Source organism: Monodon monoceros, unplaced genomic scaffold, assembly GCF_005190385.1.
Source record: "Monodon monoceros isolate NGI ecotype Baffin Bay Population unplaced genomic scaffold, NGI_Narwhal_1 Super_Scaffold_11, whole genome shotgun sequence".
Lineage (NCBI taxonomy): Eukaryota > Metazoa > Chordata > Mammalia > Artiodactyla > Monodontidae > Monodon > Monodon monoceros.
In genome coordinates, this window is record NW_021703767.1 from 120204110 (window position 1) to 120229306 (window position 25197).

The 25197-nt window shown below is 36.9% G+C and overlaps 1 protein-coding gene across 3 annotated transcripts in view; it reads right to left on the bottom strand.

Moving 5' to 3' along the window:
- TRPC1 (transient receptor potential cation channel subfamily C member 1) overlaps positions 1–23673 on the bottom strand; it is a 64186-nt gene extending 40513 nt beyond the window's left edge. The window contains exons 1-4 of one of the 3 annotated variants that reach the window (XM_029214831.1): positions 23286–23673; positions 12393–12547; positions 5882–5983; positions 1479–1681 (exon numbers count right to left, since the gene is read on the bottom strand). In XM_029214831.1, coding sequence (XP_029070664.1) covers positions 1479–1681; positions 5882–5983; positions 12393–12547; positions 23286–23460 — 635 coding nt within the window. In that variant the 5' untranslated portion in view covers positions 23461–23673. Of the gene's footprint in view, positions 1–1478; positions 1682–5881; positions 5984–12392; positions 12548–17382; positions 17403–23285 lie in introns of those variants that run through there. The other 2 variants (XM_029214832.1, XM_029214830.1) reach the window with 2 other exon arrangements.
- Positions 23674–25197: the final 1524 nt, after the last annotated feature.

A 25197-nucleotide genomic window follows, 5' to 3' on the forward strand; every position in this document is an offset into this window, starting at 1 on the left:
CCAACCCCTCACCTCCAACTGCTTAAACTACACACATATTTAATAAGCATACCTAATAATATTTAATAATATTTGAAAAATATTTATATTTAGTATTAATAAAGGATTTTAATACTAGAAGAAGTCTTAAAGATCATTTCTGCTTGTCATTTTATAGAGTATTTTATTTTATTTGCCAAGCTGCACGGCTTGCAGGATCTTAGTTCCCTAACCAGGAACTGAAACTGCCCTATCAACTTCACTGACACTGCCCTTGGCAGTGAAAGCAGGGTCCTAATCACTGGATTGCCAGGGAATTCCCCATAGACCAGTCATTTTAAAACTAAAAAGTTAAATGAAATTGGCATAGCTATTAACCAGATCTTATCAAAGAGAAACACAGATCTCATTGTAAAATAGACTTGAAAATAGAGGGACTTCCCTGGTGGCGCAGTGGTTAAGAATCCGCCTGCCAATGCAGGCGACGTGGGTACCAGCCCTGGTCTGGGAAGATCCCACATGCCCCAGAGCAACTAAGCCCATGCACCACAACTACTGAGCCTGTGCTCTAGAGCCAACACAGCCAAAAATAAATTAATTAATTTTAAAAAATAGAAAAAATATCCAGTACAATCTCTGCAAGTAAACATTAAATTGATTCCCAGGAGACTTTTCCAATTTATGGATTTGTGACTATCTGTTGAAAGGTGAGGAAGGAGGGAGGGTGGATGGTTTACAGCTTTAAAGCTAATTTCAAATATACTGCACAACAATCCTTAACTAGAAAACAATGTCAACGGATGACCTCGGACTTCCAAACCACATTTTCTGTAGTAAATGCTATACTTGATACTATTTCAACTATATTTGACTACTATGTAGATAATATATACATAAAGGCATATGCTGAAAATTAGATTCTCAAGTCTAGCCCAGACCATACACCTTATACAACGTGCACATGTGTGATCTTGCTCAACCTGTCCAAGAAGGGGTACTTTCTTGTTCATTCACTCCTCAGTTGTTCTTAATATTTTTGACTGGGGAGAATGGGAAGAGAAGAAGACTCAAATACTGTGTGAGAGGGGAAAAAGAGGCATAACAGGTTGAATATCTAGTTAGATAGATAATAGTTTTTATTTTCTTATAAATAAGACAGGAAGTGGTATCTCTACCCCTTCCAGTGCTTGGAAATTCTCTTAGATTAATAAACTCTGCTTATAAAAAGCAAATAGTGACCCCATCCCTGACCAGCAGAAGTATGAGATAAACCTTATTCATTATTTGAAATTTTTCCCTAATTATTCATCATTTAGTAAATACTTCTTTAAAATGCAGAACTCATTGTATTAAGCAAAGGAGCTAGAAGTCTGGCTTTCATTAGTCATTGCAGTACCATATTTCTTAAAGTAGACATAGAAAGAACAACAACAACAAAAACTTCATTGACATATACCTTACTGCATCATACATCTTAATTTAAACCTTAATTTTCTGACCTGGAATGTCGGAGGCTGTCCTTTTTGTTTTTTGCAGAACACAATGTACATTCACAGCCAACCGCGTGGGGCTTAGGTAGAGATACATCCTGTTTTAACAGCATTGTAAGAATTTCATAGTTGTTACGATGAGCAGCTAAAATGACAGGTGCAACATCCATAGTTGTTGAATACTCAGGATTCTGAATTCGCTCCATTAGTTTCTGAAAAATATTTACATAAACGTCCAAAAGTTCTTATTTGTGACTTCAAAAAAACATTTATCTAAAAAATGTAATGAAAAATATTGAATGCACAAAGGATATAAAAATTATTTTGAGGAATATGATAAACATTTTCCTAGGATCAAATCTTTTTTGAAACCTCAAAACTTAACTTTAGTTAATAAATGCAATATAATCATGACAGACAAAATCTTCAATAGGAAATGTTCATACAGCCAGACTTCTGTTTTCCTAACAAAGAAGAAGTGTGGATATCTAGAGAAATACTTTAGGAGAAAGTGTTTCATTTTCACAGGATTATGGAAACATGCATGACAAGGATAAAGAACAAGAATTTTAGAAAAACAATATAATGGAAAAACAGAAATGTTAAAAGTAGGCAAAATATAAATGCACGAGAAAAAAAAGTTTAATTCCACCTCTATGGCAAAACCTTGCCACATTGATAGCAATGAAGTTACTTGAAAGGAATAATAGGAGGCACTCTTCATTTTGTGTAATTCTCTACACATTCTCAAACACCACCTATACTACTTCCTGTTACAAATGCACAAAAACACTAACAATCATAGCTCCTGGAACTATTAGGCAGTGTACATTTATCATCTCATTTAATCCCAATAGCCTGCAAAATTGAACATTATAATCCCCATGAAGAAACTGAGGCTCAGAGAAGTTAATGTGCCCGAGCTACGACAACAGAGTGGCAAAGTGCAGATAGACCCCAGCTGAGTGTTATTCTGGATGCTGAGCTCCTTTCACTACATGGGCTCATGCCTGGTGATTGCATGACACGAGGAAAGAAACATTAGTAAATAAAGAGCAGGATTAAATAAAGAAGGTTGACTATTTTACGACTATTACATATTCTTTCTAATACTTATCACTTTTTCACAGATGTTTTCCTGTGAGCTGTTTGATTCCATAGTATAAGCTCATCAAGTTCACTGTTAATTTTTGTAATTTTTATTAACATTGTAAAAGTAGTGTACACATTATAAAATATCTGAAAAATATGCAAAAGCAGAAAGAATAAAAATGCCCATGTTCCTACTACCCAAAACATTTTACAGTATTTCCTTTTAGTCCTTTCTCCACCACACCCGCTTTTTAAGGGCAACTTTGGCATGAATGACTTGGCACCAACGATTAAAAACAATGGTCCTTAAGATTTTGAAGATCAAGGACCCTTATAATGATCTCATAAAGATATAACCCAGAATCTTCTGGAAAAAAAATTCATGTACAGAATTTTGCATGCAGTTTAAGGAAGTTCATAGACTCTATGTTCAAGATATTTTATTTTGCTAATATAAATAATACTACCACAAACATCTTTATGAATACAGCTTTTTCAAAATTCAGGATTATCTCATTAACATAGAACCCCTGAAGTGGAATTATAGGTCTGAAGGCCATGAACAATTTTGAAGCTTTTTATACATATTATCAAAGTCCTTTTAATAGTTTATATTACCAATAATATAGGAATGTACCCACCCACTAAGGTTTACTCACCAGCACTGAGCATGATCACTCCCAATTTATGAGTGAAAAAAACTATCATGAAATATTAATTTATTTTTCTTTGATTACTGGTAAATTCTAGTATTTTCTGACATTCTTATCTTTTTTTTCCTCTCTTATGAATAGTTTGTTTATACACTTCCCATCTATTTATTGGGGACTTCAAATTAATGAATTTATTTTAAAATTACAGAAAAATCTAAAAATTTATTCCATTCCCCCTAATTACAAAAAAAAGAGGTTATAAAGAGGAGAAAATCATATTTAATCCCTTAAGAAAAAAAATGGTCCTTATTTTTCCTATGAAACATAATTAACTGTATGAAAAACACTATTAGAGATAGATGATTAAAGTTCCTAATTTCAATGCTCATAATATAATCTACATACTATCAAAAAAAAAACCCCTGTATTTAAAAGTGAAAATTTATCAAAAGACAATTTTGATAAGCCAAGAATATACAATGAATTCACTGAGGTGGTAAAAAAAAAAGTATATAAAAATATTTGATACTGCCTGTCCAGTTGTAATGAGGCCATTAAAATGTGATCTTGTCACTGCAAGTATTCAGGCAAAGGCTGGATAACTTTCTTTGTTAGAGATAGTGTAAAAAGTGTTCTTTCATTGAGTAGGTGAGGACTGCCCACCCTTACAACTCAGTATTCGAATGGCAGTGACAATGGTGATGAAATGATATCAGTCAGTTGCTCCAATACCCTGGCACACTACACTCACCCTCCCTAAGAGTGTAAATGGATTAAAAGGCTAGAAGGTGGAATAGGTATACCAAAATATACTAGTAACTGCAGGATAGGTGTCAGAAAATTGAATAGGATTTCTGATCATTTCTGATCTTTTGGATAGGAGTTATATTATTGGCCCTTTTTTCTCTACTCTTGTTGGCTGCCTACCACCACTTAAACTAGTTGGAACTATCCTCTGGAGAAAGTCATGCTTACACAAACTTTGTAATAGTTTAAATGAGAGAAAAATATTTCAGTTAATATATGATAAAGTATGGAATTTAGGGGAGCTTCTTATCGCTCTCAGAATATGGCAGATAATTTGCAACCAATTTATAATTCTTTCTTAAAACAATATTTTTCTTCTGAGTATAGCCAGTTTACACTCCCAGAAATTAATTTTTACTGATTGTTTTACTACATCCTCACCAATAATGAATGTTATAACTTTAAAATTTTGATACACAACAAATATCTCTTCTTTTTTTTTTTTTTTTTTTTGTGGTACGCGGGCCTCTCACTGCTGTGGCCTCTCCCATTGCGGAGCACAGGCTCCGGACGCACAGTCTCAGCGGCCATGGCTCACGGGCCCAGCCGCTCCGCGGCATGTGGGATCCTCCCAGACTGGGGCACAAACCCGTGTCCCCTGCATCGGCAGGCGGACTCTCAACCACTGCGCCACTAGGTAAGCCCCAAATATCTCATTTTTACAGTAGAATTTATTTAATTATTAGTGACTATCTTCCTAGTTACAAAAGCAATAAAGAAAAATTTTAAAGTAAGGAAAAATATCCTTAATTTGGCAATGTGATGACTGCTGTTAGGTAACATTTTGCTACATTTCCATACAGTTCCTTTTCTGTGCATATTTTTAATCTCAGATCATATTATATGTACAGTTTACTATTCTCATTTTTTCCCTTCTGTATCATATTTTTTCACGTTCCTAATTATTCCTTTTAAAAATATCATGTTAATATATATGTAATTATTTATGTTTCCAATCTTCTATTTTGGGATGTTTAGATTGTGTCACATGGTTTTTTCATTGCTACAAATAAGATTACAAGTAACATTTCTGTCCACATTTCTGACCATTTCCTTTACAAATTCCTAGAGGAGGAAGCGCTAGGTTCAAGAATATGAACATCTTTCTTGTTTATGACATATCCTGCCAAACTACTTTTCAAAATACCCTCTTCCAGTGGTGTATGAGGCTGTGCTACACCTTTGCCATCAATGGTTATTAGTTTTTACAAAAAATTTGCTGTTTGATAAGCAAAAATTAGCACCTCGTATTTGATTATTAGTAAGATTTAATATTTTGTACTTTCTTTTGAGATTTTTCCATGTCTTTTATTGATTTTGATGTTTTTCAATTCATCTAATATTAAGATTATGAATTTGATATATGCTGGAAATATCTTTTGAAAGTTATCCATCTGCTTTCTAAATTTTGCCTGATGTCTTAATTCTAGAAGTTTAACTTCTATACAGCCAAAGCCTGTGCCACTGTGATTTTTCTCCAAAGTCCTTCCCTCCCAGTCAAATATTCACCTACATTTTCTTCCAGTTCTATGGTGTCACTGTTTATATTTAACTTTTAAATGCACCTGGAAGCTAATCTGTATTTTCAACTTAACCTGCAGAATGTTCCAAACTAAAAATACTGGATCACACTGGCAAAATTATAGAAATATCATGAATTTTAATACGGTTTCCTGAGAGCAACATTAATTATTCTTGCAAATGTCTACTTACTTTAAAGCAATATTTTACAGAGTAAAAAAAAAAATCTATTTCTTTAAAACAAAGCAAATTGGAGGGGAGGGAGAAAAAAATGGCAGTGGGGCAGGAGATCTATTTTGGTTTAAAAATCCAAATTAATAAATATTTAAGAGTACTAACTACTATAGTTGGTCTTGATGATCGTTTTGGTCGATGATTAAGTAGTATATCAACAGCTCCCACTACTTCAGAGTCGATTGCCACCAAAAGTGCATCTGCAGACTTTAAAAAAAAAAAAAGGTTAAAAATGAAAATGGAGGATAAAAAGGTAAACTATTTATTTTTACTAATTCATAAAGAAAACTATTTTTTTTAATTTAAACTGTATTATATACAGTAATACTAAATTTTTAAAAATTTAGACTGTCCGAATAGTACATTTGCTAGCCTTGGCAGTACTTCAGTGTACCACAACACACATATTTTTGTCCTGGTTTCACTGAATGAGCTGGTAAAATAATGAATGCTTGATAGTGGGGTTTATTAATGAAACAGTGCTGATCTATGCAGTATTAGTTGATATGTTATTTTTTTCAAGATGTTTACTCTCGAACTTTGGACCAAAAGAATCTTCATTACTCCAAATCTATAAAAGAAATTGCCAAGAACAATTACTACAGGTAAAGGATTGTTTTCTGTCTGATAAAAATGATAATGCAACCATGAGGCTAGGGGACAATGAAAAATATGTTAACAGAAGGCGGAGCCCCTCTGTTCTCATCTTTAAAGCACACACGGCTGACTGAAATGGTACAAATATGGCATTAATATTAGCAATCTTTTTCTTTTTGTTGGTGGTGCCACACTGATTGCGGGATCTTAGTTCGCTGACCAGGGATCGAACCCAGGCCACAGCAGTGAAAGCGCCGAGTCGTAACCACTGGGCCACCAGGAAATTCCCAACATCAGCAATCTTAGCAAGTAAAAATCACAAAGAACTAGGATACCAATGTCCTTAGAGACAAGCTGGAGAAGTGACTTTATAGTTTTACTCCCAAACTATAGGTCATTTTGAAGCTCCAACTTTGACAGGAGGAAAAAGTAATTAAATAGAAGCTGAGGAAATGGAGATTTTTCAACTTTTCGATATAACAAACTCTTCAGTCCTATTGTGATACTTGGCAAGTGAGACATCAGGTTTGGGGTTTCTTTTTGTTTTGCTTTGTTTTGTTTTTTAAGGAAAACCATAAAGGCAGAAGCAAAAAGTGGGGATAGGTAATGATTTAATCTAAGAAAATACCCTGATTATTTAAAAATGTACCCTGTACATTTTTAAATGATTATACTGTTTAACAACTATTTAAATCAATATTCTCTCCCATGAAAATGAAATTATACCAGATCTTTAATATTCTTTGTAGCTGAAAAGGAAGCTTTCATCCACTTTCTCTAGATGTCAAAAACAGGACTAAAAATGGCAGACTTCATCTGGATGTCTAAAAATAGGACTAAGCACCCCAAATAATTGGGTTGGGGTCACATTCAACCATTAGGAACTGCCTATGTATTCCTACAGGGAAAACTCCCCACCCTCATGGGAAATTTAATTCATTATTTTATCCCTTAAACATTTTAGGGTTCACTGGGCTGTAGCCTATTCTTTAAAAGCTAGCACTATTATTCTTCTGCTTTACAAACGTTTCTCTTCAGTTTTTACTGTACTTGGTCAGGTGAAGCAAACAAGCAAAAAGAACCATGTGTTCATTACTACTAAACAGTTCATTTATGGTTTTTAATTTTAACCTATAAAGCTACCTATAGTAATGCCACTGCTCTCGAAGTCAAAACACCAGGCAACTCCAATCATCTGAAACATAGCCATGGATGTAGCTGCAAATTTCTCCCCAAACCATACTGAGCTGTCACAAACGAACTTCATGGGCATTCTTTCCTAGAAACAACTGCCTCACCCACACCGACTTCGAGTTGTCCATAAATGACAGACACCTGGCTTTCCCAAGTACCCTACAGGCTAGATTAAAACCAACAGAGAAGGGAGGAAGGATGAAAAACGGCTAAAAGTTGATCATTGAGAAGATAAAATATCAGCATAGCAAAATCACTATCAATACAAAGCAGTCTGAAGCCACTTAATGTAAGGGAAAACGTGTCAATAGTCTCAGACTATATGAAGCAAAGTAAAATGATTAAACTCTCAATGATTCCCACTTACGATGGTAAAGTTAAATTATATTCAGATATACTATTTAGTAAAGAATAAAGAAAGAGTCATGTTAAATCTTTCAAGGCTTAAAAGGATAAGCTTCAGGTATAAAAAAATTTATGTAAAAAAGTCATGTAAGGAGTTGCCCTGGACTTATTCTGCACAATGCTGTTACTTGATATATCAAAGGCAGCTCCGAAGGGAAAAATGTTTTAAATTATTTAAGTATCTCCAGGTATACAAATGTCCTCATTAGTTTTGCTTCCTAATTTTTCACAGATATTTGACCATTCTTTATTAAAATCTATTCAGTACACACCTATTATGTATTAATGAGGTTACTATCTCCCTTCTCACCTCAGAATTTGTCTTTTCAACAATTCCCATACTCTCTCCTCAAAGCTCAGATACTCATTTATTTCATTCCTTCCCAAAGCTAAATTTTCCACCTAGGTATTCTATTTAGTGCTCTGGTCTTCTACAGGACCTTGGTCCTTCCTTCGCAGAAACACCAGTCCCAGCCCTCACCTCCCCAAGCCTCCCAAAACATGAAATACTTCCTCACTCTTTGCTAATTGACATGATCCTCTCTTTCTCTCACCACTAGAGTTTTCTTTCTCTCACTCTCACTCTCAAGCTCATGCGTGTCATTTTCTCTAATTCTACTGATGCCAGTTTCAAAATCCAATGGCCTTTCCTACCATTTTCCTTGATTTCTCAGCAATGTAATAAAACCGTTTCTTTGGTTTTCACAACGTTGCATATCCTAACTCCTTTAATGAAACCCTTTCCTTCTAATGCCCTTTTTAAATGTAGATGCTCCCTGAGAAAGAATCAGCACTAGTTGTTTGCTCTTCTCTATGATTTCATCCACTCTCATGATGTCGGGTCATCTCCATGGCCACGACTGCTGTATCTCTCCAGCCCAACCTCTCCCTAGAGATGTCAGCTTTCCACTGGAAACTGCCTGATAGCCCCAAAATAAACAAGGCTAAAACCAGAATTCACAGTTCTCTGCCCCAAGTTTGACTTAACTTCCTGTTTTTCTTGCATCATTCTCCCAGTAACCCATGTTTAAGATTTTCAAATCATCTTGGACTCCTTCTCAATACCCCCCTCCAAATTTAAATACTAAGTTCTATCAATTCTTCCTTCATAACATCTCTCACATCTGCCATTTTTTCCCCTATTCTTATAGCCACTATTCCAGTTCAGGCTTTAACCTCTTCACATCTGGATTATTATAAAAACTGCTCACCCAAGCTATTTATAGCCCTACCCACTTCCCATTTTTTAATCTGTACTGAACACAGCCACTACATTAGTTTTTCTAAAATACCATTGGACACATCACATCCTTACTCAAAAATTATTTAATGATCTCACTATCTATCATATAAAAGCCAAATTCCTTAGACTGGCATTCAAGCCCTTTTCATCAGTTTTGTCTTAGTTATTTTTCCAGTTATTTTCCACTACTATCCAACCCAAATATTTTGTTCAAAAAGGCTAAGTCAATTCACTGTCTCAAGAATATACATTTACATGCCTTTGTTTACATCCTTCTCCACCTCCTGTTTTACAGTAGTTTTAGGTAGCAGGTAAAAGCATGGACTCTGGAGCCAGAACCTGGGTTCAGATTCCAGATCTGGCATTTACAGAGTAACTTTGGGCATGTTACTGAAACCTTCTGTACCATGGTTTCCTCCTCTATAAAGTGGGGATAATAATAGCACCTATCTCATAGAACTGTTGTAAGGATTAAGGAAGTGAATATATATTTAAGATTCCTGTCACACAGTAGAACTATATAAATATTAGCAATTATTAATATTTCAAGGCTGAGCTCAACTGCCATTCTTCCATGAAACCTTTCTTGCTAGCTCTAAACCACAGTGATCTCCTCTTTCCTATGTCTCCAAAACATTTGTTGTGAACCACAAAAGTTTAGGTATAAAACAGGGTTTCTCAATGGTGTCACTATTGACATTTGAGGCCAGATAATTCGTTATTGTGGGGGGCTGTCCTGTTCACTGTAGGATGATTAGCAACGCCCTTACCTTCTACCCGCCAGACGCCAGTACTAACCCACCCACAAGCCGCAAAACCATAAATGTTCCCAGACATTGCCAAATGTCCCCCAAGGGACAAAACTGCCGGTTGAGAGCCACTAGTATAACACAAGATAAAATACATGAAAGCACTTTGTAACCTCAAAGCGACATACAAGGGTCAAGTACTATTACCACCCAGCACTTATGAAATACACTTTTGTATCATTTGATTGATTTAAAATTCATATGCACTTTCATTGTCCAATTGGTTTTAACATCCTTTAGTACAGAACTCATGTTTTACATATTCATTTCCACAGTCACACCCAACCAAAGGCCTTGGACATCTGTTGACTGACAGATAAGACATAGGTAATTGAAGACGGAACACAGTGAACTGGAAAGAGCATGGGATTTGCAGTCAAAAGGTTAGCTTCAATCTTAGCTTTGCCCTTACTTATTTTAGAACTTTGGGCAATTCATTACAGTCTATGAGCCTCAGTTTTCTGATCTATAAAAAATATAATATCTAGACAGGCTGCCTATGATGTTCAAATGTGATCAGGTATGTGAAAGAACCATGTATACTGCAGACATTTTATATACATAGAATCTTACATGTAAAAAGACAAAATGATTATTGTATCAATACCCTAATACCTCTTTTACATAGAATCATCAGAGACTTTCTTTGTGACATTATTTTATAGGTAACTGAAGCTTATGCCTTTAAGTGTTTAACTTTGAAATTTAAACAGATTTGATGGAAGTTTTCTGCTTTCAGAAGTACTATATATATTCTTCTTTCTTCAAGTAATACATACTGAGTATAATTTAACTTTCCCTTACTGACTCTGGGCCATTGTTATAAATAGCAATTACCACTCTAACATACAGTACCCTTAGAGATTAACAGGTATCTAATGCTATTGACCTCTTTAAATAGAGTCAGAGGTACTGTGCCTAATTTTTTTCCACTGCAGCCTCATGCCCTTTCTGTTGCCCCTGTAATTCTCTATGGATTAGAAAACTAAGTAAGCTTGTTAAAGTGGAATCTAAAGTAAGAAAAAACAGATTTTGAAGGAGGACTCCAGAATTACCCCTATGATAAAGCTCATAAATGGGAAACTTCACCGCCATCTACCCTGGCTGCTCAGAGGTATTTTTCACTTACTTCCTGGTTCTCGGGGGTGTTCTGGATAAATGAAATTTCTGGGAAAGCAATTTATTTCTACTCTAAATATGTATACACAGAGACAGTACCACATGTTTTAATACATATATATGTATTATATTTATATATATAATAGAAACATACATAGGACTAACCTACTTATTTTTTAAAAATCTTCTGAGTGCTTCCTGATACCACTCCCAAAAAAGTCTCATTAGTTTAAAGCTACAAAAGAGCAAAGAACCATACTGTTTGAAAGAAAAAAGAGCCAGAATTCATATGCTAAGTCCCATTATAAGCAAACCAGAAAGGAAGGAAAATAATATTATTAAATTTCCTTCCGATGTCTTAACTGAATTCTTTCAAGACATACACATGCCTGCTTTTTTTGTTTTGTTTTGTTTTGTTTTTGCGGTACACGGGCCTCTCACTGTTGTGGCCTCTCCCGTTGCGGAGCACAGGCTCCGGACGCGCAGGCTCAGCGGCCATGGCTCACGGGCCCAGCCGCTCCGCGGCATGTGGGATCTTCCCAGACCAGGGCATGAACCTGTGTCCCCTGCATCGGCAGGCGGACTCTCAACAACTGCGCCACCAGGGAAGCCCCAGATGCCTGATTTTTTACACGAACTGATATGAAGACAAGCAGAAAGGTCAATGTTTTCCAGTTTAAAAAAATCCGTTCACCTTTAGCTATAAGCAAACACTAGATTTCAGACAAAAAGGACAATTTAATAAAACTTTGGAGAAAATCAAATTGAAAATTGCTTTGTAAGTGAGGAGTATTCTGTTTTTATGCTTGTAAATTATATGGGCCACAGAAATACCTGTTCCCCTGACACTTCCAGAACACTTGTACTATTTTTAGATATATAAGGTAAATAGTAATATAATAATGTAAGTAATAAAAACAAAGTCATCTTTAATAAGTCATGATAATTTACCTCTGTCGGATGGTTTAAAACATATAAAATAAGGGGCAGGAGTGAAAGTTGGGAAGAAAAAGATAAATCAAGTCAAAATACTATACTTTTTTTAAAAAGGGTTTTTTTTAGTTTGTTTTTAAATTTTTAGTAGCTCAAAACAAAATAAAAGGTGAAAGAAAGAGAGAAGAAAAATAGAGAGAGAAAGGAAGGAAAAAAGGAAGGAAGGAAGGGAGGAAGGAAACTAGAAAGAAAGGAGAAAACATGGCATATCTAACAGTACTTAGAAGCTACTGGATAAAATTATCTAGCCTTGTACCTGACAACCGTAGTCCAAAAGAAGCTGCAGTATATCCAAGTTTTCGTTTTCAATAGTTATGGTAACAGCATTTCTCCCAAGCACATCTACGCAATTTATGTTCAAGTCACCTGAACTGTTTTCCTCCAAAATCTTTTTAACCATATAATAGTCACCTAAATAACAATATACAAACATAATTTAATATCCATGACATATTAAATAAGAATGACTGTAAAGAAAACTTAGCCTGTTGATTTAAAAGATTAAAAAACGTAAACTCATTTTTGTATATGGAAATGTGCAAAGAAAATGTGAGCATTTCCTTGCTGAAAACTTATACCCTGATAAAAGAATATGTACATCAGTTGCAAACATAAAAAGTAGAAAAAATTTAAATGTACAGTTTAAAATCAAAGTTGTTTAAAATTCATAACTGATTGATTATAAGGAGAAGAACTTTCAGAAGATATTTAAAGTAATAAAGAATGTCTAAAAACATAGACTGCGTGCTAGGAAAATAAGATATAAGCTTAAAGGATTTAAGTTTTATATCTCAAATACATACACACATTTAATTGTTAAATGGTCAAAAACGAGATCTAGTAATAAGTGGAGGATGTTATGAAGAGGTTTTACAGGGGAAAATACTTTGGAAAAGCAGTGTGAACGTGTATATGCTTGTGGGTATGTATAGTAAAAGAGAAAGATGTCCGAAATTCCTAGTCTCCTCTCCACTCTCCCAACACACACACACACACACACACACATACACACACACACACACACATCTCATTAATGAAGCTGTTTAGATTAAATAACGACAGAATATTCAGCTCACAAAACTCTTAAGCAAGACTATGACTAATGCTGGTAGAGGCCAATGTCAGAATATTTCAAAGCGAAATTTGACCTGTCAGGATTATGCAGATTAGCTTCTGCGTCACTCTACCCCACTCTACCCCACAACAAAACAGCTAACTCATGGGGTGAAATGAGAATAATTATGGAGGTAATCATTTTCACAGAGGGCCCACTATACTTGTCTGCTAACCAGCTGGTGCAGCAGGTAAAAGGGGAATAAATCAAAAGAGAAATGCTAATTAAATGGAGAAAGAAAGCAAAGTGGGTTTTGTTTTATTTCATCTTACTTTTTAAACATTCAATGAATAAATGATTTTAAGTGACTTGCAAATATAGCTGTTCCTTGGAAGTCTATGAATAAGAAACAGGAAAGGAACAATCAGAGTGGAAATCAGAAGGAAAAAAAATGATTTCATGATACAGAAAGAGAAAATTCTAAAACTGGACTAAATGAGTGAATAACAAAGAAAAGTAACAGATTTTTTTGGTTAAAATTTCAAATAAATTATGCTATTATTTTTAACCAGTGACTTTAAAGTCCACACACATTTTGGAAGATGTTGAGTGGTAGTTTTCTTGATGGTGTATTTCCTTAGTTCCCTCAAGAAGAAAACTAGTCACAAAAAGAAATTATTTCCTCATAGAACTACTAATTAATATTTAGACACTAATGCTCCATGGCAAAAAACTTATCAAACACTTCACAAAGTTGAACCAATATGAACATGCAGATAGATCAGTGAAAACTTATCACTAATGCTGGAAAATAACTTTAAAATCTTATTTCAGGTGAGTTGATTTCAATATCTTAGTTGTAGGAGAATGCTACCCATAAAACCCCTTGCTCTATTTTCTTTGGTTTCATGATGTGTCTGGGTGAGGATTAGATTTTATTTATCCTGCTTGAGAATCATTAGGCTTTCTGAAGCTAAGGACTATGCCCTTCATTCATATGCAATATTTTCAGCCATTCTCTCTTCAAATACTGCTTCATCCCCTTATTATTTTTTCTCCTGTTGGAACTTCTTTAGACATTATGTTAGATTGTCCCATTCTAACTTCTTTGTCTCTAAAGATTTATTTTTCTTCTTTCTCTCTCTCTTTCCTGCATTCTGGATAACTTCTTCAGATTTCTCTTCCACTTATTCCTCCTTCAACTATTTCTGCTGATTATTCATTAATTTTATTTTTTTTTTATTTTTTGCGGTACGCGGGCCTCTCACTGTTGTGGCCTCTCCCGTTGCGGAGCACAGGCTCCGGACGCGCAGGCTCAGCGGCCATGGCTCACAGGCCCAGCCACTCTGCGGCATGTGGGATCCTCCCGGACCAGGGCACGATCCCGTGCCCCCTGCATCGGCAGGTGGACTCTCAACCACTGCACCCCCAGGGAACCGCCATGAATTTTATTTTTAATGACTACATTTTTTATTTCTCTAAGTTTTATTGGATTCCTTTCCAAATTTTTGATTTACTTCCTTATGTTTTAATTTCCTTATTTTAAGCTTTTTGTCATTTTAAACATACTTATTTTATGGTCTCCATATGATAATTATCTAGGTCTTAGGGATTTAATCCTATTCGTTGTGCCTATTGTGATAATAGGTGACTGTCTTCTGAATTTTTTAATTGGGTATTGCAAACTCAACTTCATGCAGGTTAACTGTGGGAAACTAGGCAGCCTCGTTTGAAAGCTTGTCCCACCAAGGATGTTTTGTGTTTGCTTCTTCCAGATAACTCAGAGGTTTTGCTACCCTATGAATCCTTTTTATACTAATTTCTCAGTTTAGGTTTTCCCAGATCAAGTAGGTAATATTAATTTAAACCCCAAGCCAACAAGAGGCAGGAGCATAGTTACAAGTTCTTAGGGAAGTCTTATTTGAAAGGTTCTTTGTAGGCTCCCTGTGCTGATGGGTGGGTTCTTTTCCTCATCTACCCCTTTGCTAAAAGTGTAGTCCTTTAAGGATCCTGGTTTCATGTTTGGATGTTGTTCCAATTCCCCCACTTTGTACAAACTCAAGGCTTTGTAACCTGTTTCCACAAGGGCATTAAAATTCAAATCCCAGCAATGCCCAGACTAATAACTCTTGCTCCCATCCACGGAGCACTCAAATGTCAACTCACATACTCCTCTGTTTTTCAGTCTTTTCTTTATGTTTGAATCTGTTTTCCTTACTTTCCTGAAAGCTCAGCTGTTCACTTAAATGTATGTTTATTATATTTTATCTAGCATTTCTAGGTGATTTAAAACAGAAGCATTTTCAGATTATTCAGTCAGCCATATTGCTAGAGACTGAAAAGTACAGAGAGCTGTATACATATAATTCTTATAAAATTGTATAAATTTCACATACAGCAAATGGTCAAAAACAATGGCTACACATTTTTAAAGTTTAGACTGCTATTTAAAAAGTAATTGTATTGCAAATGTCAGATTCTACAGCTTTAAGGTTTCAAACACTATTCCCATTACAGTTAGGGGGCTATACAAGGAAAAAAAAACCTTAGAAATCAAAACCAAGTAAGTAATTTTCATCCCTAAAAATAATAAAAATTTCCACCCCGTCACGGCTGACACATTCACGCAAATGAACAACTATAAACTATAGTCACAGAACCTATAGGAAACCTAGACTGGTTTCTAAGCATTCTACCTAAGTTTATATTTGCAAGCCATTTAAAACAATGTACTGTATTCAGAAAGCCCAGAACAGTCTTAATATTTGGGATGAGTGTATATGTAAGAAGAGGTGAGTAACTTTAAAATATATAGCAAGAAGCTAGTTATAGAGCAAGGATTATAAGTCAAAATGCCTTCTTGGGTCAGGCAAATTTAGAAATGTTTTTCATTTTACACTGAAGTTGCTTTTAATAGTTACATACATCTTTCATCTTTTAGAATATAACATATAGAAGGAAAGGCAACATGATCCATTTACTTTTTTGGCTAGATGGTTGTCTTTTTTTCAGTGAAGGAAAAAGAAACCTTTTCAATCAGTTCCACCAGTATCCAAATTCAACAGCAAAACTTCTCAGTCCCCTCTCCAGAGTATCTCCCATACTTATCCACTTGTACCCTTGTACACTGTAACCCCCAGTTCAAGACACCATCATCTCTCTCCTGGACCCTGCATTAACGTCTTTACTGATACAGCTGCCTACACTCTGGTACAGGGGTCAAGAAACTTTTTCTATAAAGGGCCATATTTAGGTTTTGGGGGCCATATCATCCCAGTTGCAAACACTCAACTCTGCTCTTGCAGCACCAAAGTGGCCACAGACCAAATGTACACGATGAACTCCAATGTGTTCCAATAAATATTTATGGACACTCAAGTTTGAATTTCATATAATTTTCAAGTGTTATGAAATATTATTCTTGATTTATTCCCAACCATTTGAAATGTAAAATATAAAAATCATTCTTAGCTCACAGGCCTTCCAAAAACAGGTGGTGGGTGGATTTGGCCTGTGGGTTGTAGTTTGCCCACCTCTACTCCAGCACCACCTCTTTAATCCACTCTCCACCCAGCATTCACAGTGATCATTTTAAAATTCAAATCGTATCAGGTTTTCAATCCTCAAGATTTTTTTTGTACGCGGGCCTCTCACTGTTGTGGCCTCTCCCGTTGCGGAGCACAGGCTCCAGATGCACAGGCTCAGCGGCCATGGCTCACAGGCCTAGCCACTCCGCGGCATGTGGGATCTTCCCGGACCGGGGCACGAACCCGTGTCCCCTGCATCGGCAGGCGGACTCTCAACCACTGCGCCACCAGGGAAGCCCAATCCTCAATATTTTTAATCACACTTTAAATGCCACAATCTTTTCGTAGCTTACTAAGCCTTATGGGACCTGGGTCTTGCTATCATTCTGCATTTACCTTGTTGCCACTCTCCCACTTACCCACTATGATCTTTCTACACCAATGTTTCCCAAACTGCAGGTTGAAACCCATTAGCAGTCATGAAATCAATGTAGTGAGTCCTAACCAACAATTTAATAAAATGAAATAGTATATAAAAATACTGTTGTAATCCCATGGATCCTTAGCAACAAATTCACCCTGGCCAACTGTGATATATTCACCCTGGCCAACTTGAGAAAGACAGTGGAGATATGTTATAGTATCAGTGAAGAACCGGTAATCACCTTTTCTTCTTGGCATCTCATTTTATTTTCTGACATATGATGGTAAATTTCAGCATCACTGAAATGGGAGTATTAATGTCGGTCAGTTTAATTTTATAGTAACCAAATTTTCAGTTAGTTGTGAAGTACTGGAGAATTTATCTGTCAAAAAATCTGTAAAGTTTTTCAAACCAAGTTTATCTAACAAACTTTTTGACTATGGCAACTGCAACATTCTTATTGAACTATTACTAAAGACACTTAAAACAGAAGATTTTATTATTAAGAGGAAAAAGAATGATGAAGTAAAAAAATACAAAGCCATGATCAAATTCAATTGTTGGATCTGGAAATATAAATAATGACAATACTGATTAAAATGTTAACTCTACAGCAAACTTCAAATTAGTTTGAACCAAATACTAAAAAGAAAAAAAAACAACACACGTGCAAGACTTTTAGAGTGAAGACAATTTAAAATGTAGTTTTACCAAATGTGCAAAACCCAATATTTATCATAGACCCCAACATGTTTGTAATCACATTGCTGTGGATGAAACCTTCAAAATTAGATACTCAGAAACATGGTATGCTGAACTGTCCGTAGTACTCTGAATATTTTTGGAAAAAGACAATTATTACTATAATTTCTTAGCCAGTTATGTCTGTTAATTAAGACTATTAGTGATAATGAATATCACCTGGCAAAAGAGCAGACACTGCTGCAGGAAAAAATTATACTTATAGAAGGTAATGCTGATTTTTTTAGAGTAAATTAGTTTATAAATTAAAAATTATTAACATATTCTTGAATCTATTAGAAGCAATGTTCACTTTGTAATTAGAGTCTGTATATGACTTGAGATCTAATTCACAGTGATGTTACAAGTTGTATAAAACTTTAGTTAATATCAGGTATGCAGTAATACAGTTTCATAAAGGATTTATTGTGTTGCTTAAACTTAATCTCACATACATTTAAATTATACATATTTATAGAACTGAAAAAGTACACTATGGATCAATATAAATTAAGCTACAAAAAATATAAAAGGATTAGTGATGGAGCAACAAATATGACCAGAAAATAAACATAGGAGTTTTTTGGGTTTTTTTTAATTAACAGAAGCTATTAATAACAGTGCTGATCACCACTTTATAGGTCACAAAGTTTTGGCATGCAAAGAAATTCCACTGAATCTCATAACTATACTGATATGGTATTGGAATTCTTTTAGTCCTGATAATTTGTTTAGGCTCGTAAAAGTCACTACTTACCCCTTAGTGATAGCTTTTGAACTCATTACATATTAAACTACTAATCCTAGATCTTAAAACTTCTTAGTATCATTAAATTTGGTGGTCAATTATAAGGAAGATATTTCTAACACTGGAAGCATGGAAGAAGAGGAATTATTCTTAGGTTGCAACAATACCCATACAATAAAATTTAATCTTTTAACACCCTTCCCCAAAGTTTATAATATACTAGGTAAAGGGGTTTGGCTTGGGTTACATTTTTTTAACTGCCCAGATAAAAGACTGACTGCATACTAAGAATATCCCATCTTCCAAATCATAAGTAGGCCATTTAAGTTAAATTGAGCATTTGTTTCTGCCCTTCAGACAGATCTATTAGGCACAAACATACTTTATTTCCCTTACTGCTTCTCACAAGAGCACAAGAGAGCATCTCCACTACAGAAGAAGGCACTAAAGGATAGGGATGTAGTCAGTTATTTCTTGATAAAGCACCTTTCTCCAGTGTCCTAACAAAATTAACCTGATATATAGTCAGATGATGAATTATAGAAAAGAACAGCAAGTTAAAAATGAAATAAAGAAGCACACTTCTGTAATCACTACAAAGAAATGCCAGTATTATACTACTATGAAGCAGCTAGCTGCTCAATGATTAGCCTCTTATAATAAAACTATCCACCAAGATTCTGGTGATTTAAGAGTCTTTTTTGTTAAAATAAAGATGAACCATACACTATGGCACCACTGGTGATTTGAAAAACTCTCCTGTACAAAATACTTAAATGCTTAAATACTAATGACAATTTGTGAAATGCCTGTAGAATTTTGTATATAGTACCCTCTTTACCTCTCCTTTCTGCAAAGTTTTCTTCCCTCACAGCACATACCTCTTAACATTAGGTGTCCCTTGTCGACATAAAACTTCTTGGCAGTACCCAGTACTCTGCACTTTTTCTTCCCACGGCCATCCTCTCCAACCCCAGCCACTTCAAAATCTCTTTTCAAATAGCTGTTTTTAAAAGTCCCATTAAATATATTAAGTGCTATTAAAACAACAGCTTAATATTACTTTTCCCAGAAATGTTACCCATTTCAAAAGCATGCTAAGCCAAAGGTATGCAAAGTTTAAGCAGAATCCAGGCATCAAAGCACCCTCCATACAATGCAGCAAATCAATACCACAAAGGTGACAGAGATCTAGATTATTAGACTGAGCCTGACAATAAAGGTGAAATTCAGCTCTCTCCATCCCTCCCCTGACTCCATGCTGAAATTTCAAGAAGGGCCTCCTGACTTATTGCAAATCAAATTTCCTGAAAATGTTCTTCATGAAAAGTTGGCAGGGACTGAATCCTGTCATCATTTTCCTTTTCTACACAAGAACTGATTACTGATCATCAGCAAATTAAGGGTTTAATACTAAAGCTGCCATCTACGCAACAGTTACTTTCAAAGAGGTGAATTAACAACTATGTTTAGCTTAGATGCTCCCTAAATAAAGGTATTAATTCTCCAGCCAGCAGGTCTGAAGTTAGACCCCTGTCTCCCACAAATAAAAGTGGCTCATGACCATACTAATTCTCAGTGTGAAAGGAAGACTTGGGTGGTAAGAATCACTGCTTAATATTCCATAAAACAACACTCTTGTTTCAATTAACCTTTACCTCTGAATTGCAGCATTCTACATCTAAAAAGAATATGTGTACTTTCTGAGAATTTTATGTGGGGTGGGGGGCCAGACTTAGCTTTCTATAACTGGCACAGGAGCCTTCAATTCACTTTTTCTTCTAAATTTTACGAAAAAGAACCGATGTTACCTTTGAGATGATTCTGACCCACTTTCAAGATCAACAATAGCCACTATTAAGTGGCCACTACCTGGATCTGCGCTTGCCTAGATCTATTGGACTAATAATTTACATAAAAGCTAGCTGTACACACTATAAAATCAAACTATAAAATCGTTTTCTTTCCTTTTTTCTTTACTCCTTAATCTGTACACACCTTTCAAAGGGTCACCCATCCACTAACACATAACCCCATCTCCACAATTTTTGCTTTAGGAATTCTCCTTAAGTGGAATACATTACGGACATTTTACACATGTAGTGTAAACTTGATAAATGAAAAAAGGATGAGAAACATAGATGTTCTAGAGTGGATCTGCTCTTGTGCTATTAAAGCTTTTTACTTTTATTGGATAAACATAATCCATGGAAACCACAGTTAATAAAACATTCACAGACAGCAAGTTTAATTTCCAATTAGTAAATCCAAATATGGATGTGTCTTTTCTAACAAAGTGATTTTCATTCATTCAACTACAACTAGATCAAAACTTAGTGGTTAAGAGTACAGGCTCAAAATAGATCCTAGTTCTACTACTAACTAATGTAACCTTGGGCAAAGTAATTCTAAAATTTTGCTAAGCCTCATTTTCCTCATTCATAAAATGGGGATAACAACATCTGGCTCATGGGGTTGTGAGGATTAAATGAAATCATCTATGAAAAGCATATGCACTCTACCCCAAAAGCTGTCTCAGTCAACGTTTGCCATTTGGCTTGATGAAAGCTCCAAAGTAATAGTGGAAACTGTAGCTACTTCAGGAAACTTTTCACTTTTAGATTTGGCTTGGGTAACGCTAAATAAGGCTTAACAATATTAGTGAATATAAATGAGTAAACAAAAAAACTGCTATAACTCAAATATATTTTTTTCAGCATAAATGTATACCATAAGTACATGTAAGAAATAAGCCATTTTTCCAAATCTAACCTAAGAATTCATTTCAACATACCTGAAACAGAAAATACCTATTTAATCTCACTTGTTAAAAAATGTTTTAATTTATACGGGGGAGAAAAAGCATGCATATTTACTTTCCACCCAACCCCCAAAAGCCAAATCTCTCCAAGGATCTTAATGATGTTATAAAAGGGAAACTGACGAAGAAAGACTATCAAGGCTATTTCAACTGGCACTACTGGACAGGTTACAGAACTGTCATACATTCAAACTCTTTTGACATATGTCATGCAATAATCCTAAATATACACACCATACAAGTACTTATTCGAGCTATGTTCCACTATGACATTCCTCTGTCCTCAGTTTAACAGGAATATTAAATTGCCTTTCTTGACATAATTTCTGTTTGCTTTAAAATAACCATAGCTCAGTAAGCTGGGGTAGATGTAGCAGCCACTTATTAATGCTAGTACAACACAATCCGTTCCCTTCCTCTCTCAGAGAATTTTTGAAGGAAGAGAACTCAGACTATCCACTCTAGAAATACTAAATAATTTTATGTAATCCACAGACAATGATATTTATGAGGTTATAGACATATATTCTATGTTTCTTCACATTTCCAAGACTGTATGAACCTGTCCATGGTGGACTTTCACAAATGCTTTCATAATATAATTTAATACTACTACATAAGATCATAAAAGGACTCATGATGGACAGGGGTGGACTTTCTTTATACATCAATGTGTTTTCAAAAAGTTGTGTAAATAAAATCCTATCTCAAAGCAGTAAAAGTGGTTAAGGAGGCTGTCATTTATTTAAAAAAAAAAAAACACATACAAACAAAAAAATCCTCTGTAGTTAATCTTTTCACAGTGTAAGTTGCCCTTTGGGTTTATGTTTTGGAAGTTTGCATGATCCTAAACATTTTTCCTAAGCAAGCATGGCCACTGGAAGGCAAGCTGAATAAATTTAGAAAGAGAAAATTCACAGCACTTTTTTACACATAGGAAATAAAAGCAGTCTTAGGGCAATCAATTTCCCATTCTTTTTATTATATTCATCAATAGAAAGCATGCTTAAGTGAGGAGACTTTGTTATGGCCATAAAAGTGATCGATTTCCAGATTTTTAAAAAAAATATTAAATATATTCCACATTTTTGCCCTGTAATTATTTTGCACTACCTTTATTTCCCAAAGACGTCTGAGGAGCAATAAACCTTCCTCTCTAATAAAAAGCATGAACAAAGTTGCTCCATAAATTTGGAGAAACTCTGGAACTTAGGCAGAATTTCTCCATAAAGTGCTGTCTTTATGTCCACCTAGGATATTGACATACCTAATGCCATTAGACAGTCACTGAACACCAAGGCACCGGGTGGCTGGAGTTAAATAATACAAGTAAGGTTTTAAAGAAAAAAGAAAACAAAACACCAGCTGAGAGCCCATAATCAGGAGGTACATTAAGCAAGGACATGGGATTTTTTTCGTACTGAAAGGTCCAAAACTAGACAAAACCTCTGGGCTTCCAGAAAGAAAGAACTAAAGCCCCAAGCGGTAGACCAGGTCATTCAAGTGGTCAGTAGCGCAGGTGAGGCTGAAACCCTAGGGTCCCGGCCCCCACGACGCTACCTGAACACCTGACCGCACGAAAGGAGACCACCGGGCAGGGCCGCCGCCCCAGGTGCGGCTCTCGGAGGGCGCTACCCGCGGCTGCTTCCGCCCGACAGCTCTGCACTCACAAGGCAGAGGCGGTGCCGAGCAGCCCGGCAGGTGCAGCGGGCGCGGCGCGAACAGACGCTCGGCGCACGAGGAAGAGGGAGTGCCCCGAGTTGAGGCTGGGGAGAGGATGAGGGGTGTGAAGGACACGGGCATCCAGAAGCAGAGAAAGGGGCCTAGCTCTCACCCTTGTCGCACGCCAGCAAGAAAAGCTTCTCATTCAGGGTGTTCTCCTCCTTCACCTCCCGCACATCCTTCAGCGCCATCACCTCGTTCGGCGACGAAGAGGAGGATGGGGAGGAAGGCAGGGAGGAGGAGGAGGCGCCCGAAAGGTCCGTGCTCGGGTACAGGGCCGCCATCATCGCGGCCCATGAAAGGGGCAGGCCAGGAGACGGGGGCGGGGCCCCCACCAGCCCCGACCCCGACCCCCGGCTGGAAAAGGGATGAGTCGTTCCCACGGCCGCCTCGGCGCGCGGCCCGTTGGCCCCGAAGGGCGTCGCCTCCCCACGGAGCCAGCACTCGCCCTCCACCGACAGCCCCAAATTGGTGGCGGCGCATGCGCGGCCCCGGGGCCAGCGCCCCCTCCCCAGCCGCCGGCGCCCAGGCCGAGCAGGTCCGCGCCCGTCCGGGGACGGCAGAGTGGCCCGCGCCAGGGCGGCAGCCGAGCGCGGGGCCGTGCCAGGAGCCGCTGGGGCCGCGCGGGGAGCGGCCCGGCCAGAGTGGAGGACGAAAATCGGTGGGAAGGGTGCTCCAAGAGGCGATTCTGCACCAGCCGGGCTCCAGGGCTCTGGAAACCGCCGACCGAGCTGCACCCAGAGATGTTCGCGGCTCTCCTCACGTCATCTTCCGCTCGGTGAGAGCGACGACCACGGGGCAGGCTCTGTGGTGGGCGGGACCTGGGGCGGAGGCGGAGTCCGCGAGCGCACCGCCCCCTGGAAGGCTTCCAGCCTCGGAGGAAAAGGCGAATGGCCGGGTGTACCCTCTCCACAACCAGGTTGCAGGTTTGAGGTAATTTCCCCGCCGTCTCGGGCGGCACACAAGTTAAACATGCAGCGGGGTGGTTCACTGAGCCTCTGATGACTTAACGTTTAGTCGAACCCCCCCCCCCGTGGAATTGTCGAATTATTGCATATTCCTTTGTCCTCTGCCTAAACCAGAAAGGACAGGGCCCTCGCCACGCCACCAGACCTGTGTTCATCTGTGTGTAATTATGTCGGGCTAGCTACATAATTATTTCTAAAACTGTATTAAAAAGAAAAAAACCATTTTGTGATATAAAATTGGCATAACATTTCTAGTATCGTTTATTCGCATGTAACCATTGGATAAGCACATCATTAGGATCTACTCTACGTCGTAGTCCTTACAGTGGTTTCTTGTTCATCTTCACGTTTATAACTCAGATTTTAGAAGATGAGTGTTATTTAAGCAAAAGCTAACCGAAGTGCAGTAAGTGCTACTTCCTTGAATATTTTTTTTTAATTAAGCTTGTATTTAAAGCAGATTCTTGCAACTTTAAAAGCTGAGGGAGGGGGACTGGACATTGTATCTCGAATAATTATTGCTTTCCACAGCCAACTGTGCAAAAATCTAAATTGCACCCATAGTGCTTAGGTTTTTAAGGCAATACATAAATTTACTTGAGTACATGGATTTGAGAGAAATACTTCCTATTCTGTTCAGGTTGATTTGTTCCATCGCTGTCCCGGCCAACTCTAACTCCCAAATTTCCTAAATATATCTTTCTCATCATTCACAGTGCTCTTTCGATCTTCTCTAAGAGGCCTTAGGTAGACAAGATTGCCCACCTTTCCAAACATTTTTATGTGTTTACTTCAAAACAGTTATCTATTAAATCATTTTAGCTTTTTCTTTCTTATCTCTAGTAGATCATAAATCTGCCCCATTCTCTAATGTTTAATACAGTTCTAAGTTTGTGTATTTAGTGGAATGTCAAAATTGATCATTGTAAAAAAAAAAAAATTGCTCATTGTAAATCTGTGGCCAGTGAACGGAGTGGTACCTATTTGGGTTTATGGACACTCTTTGTAGTCCAGTAAAATTTCTTTCTCAGTAGCAGAACAGCTCTAACCCAGGCC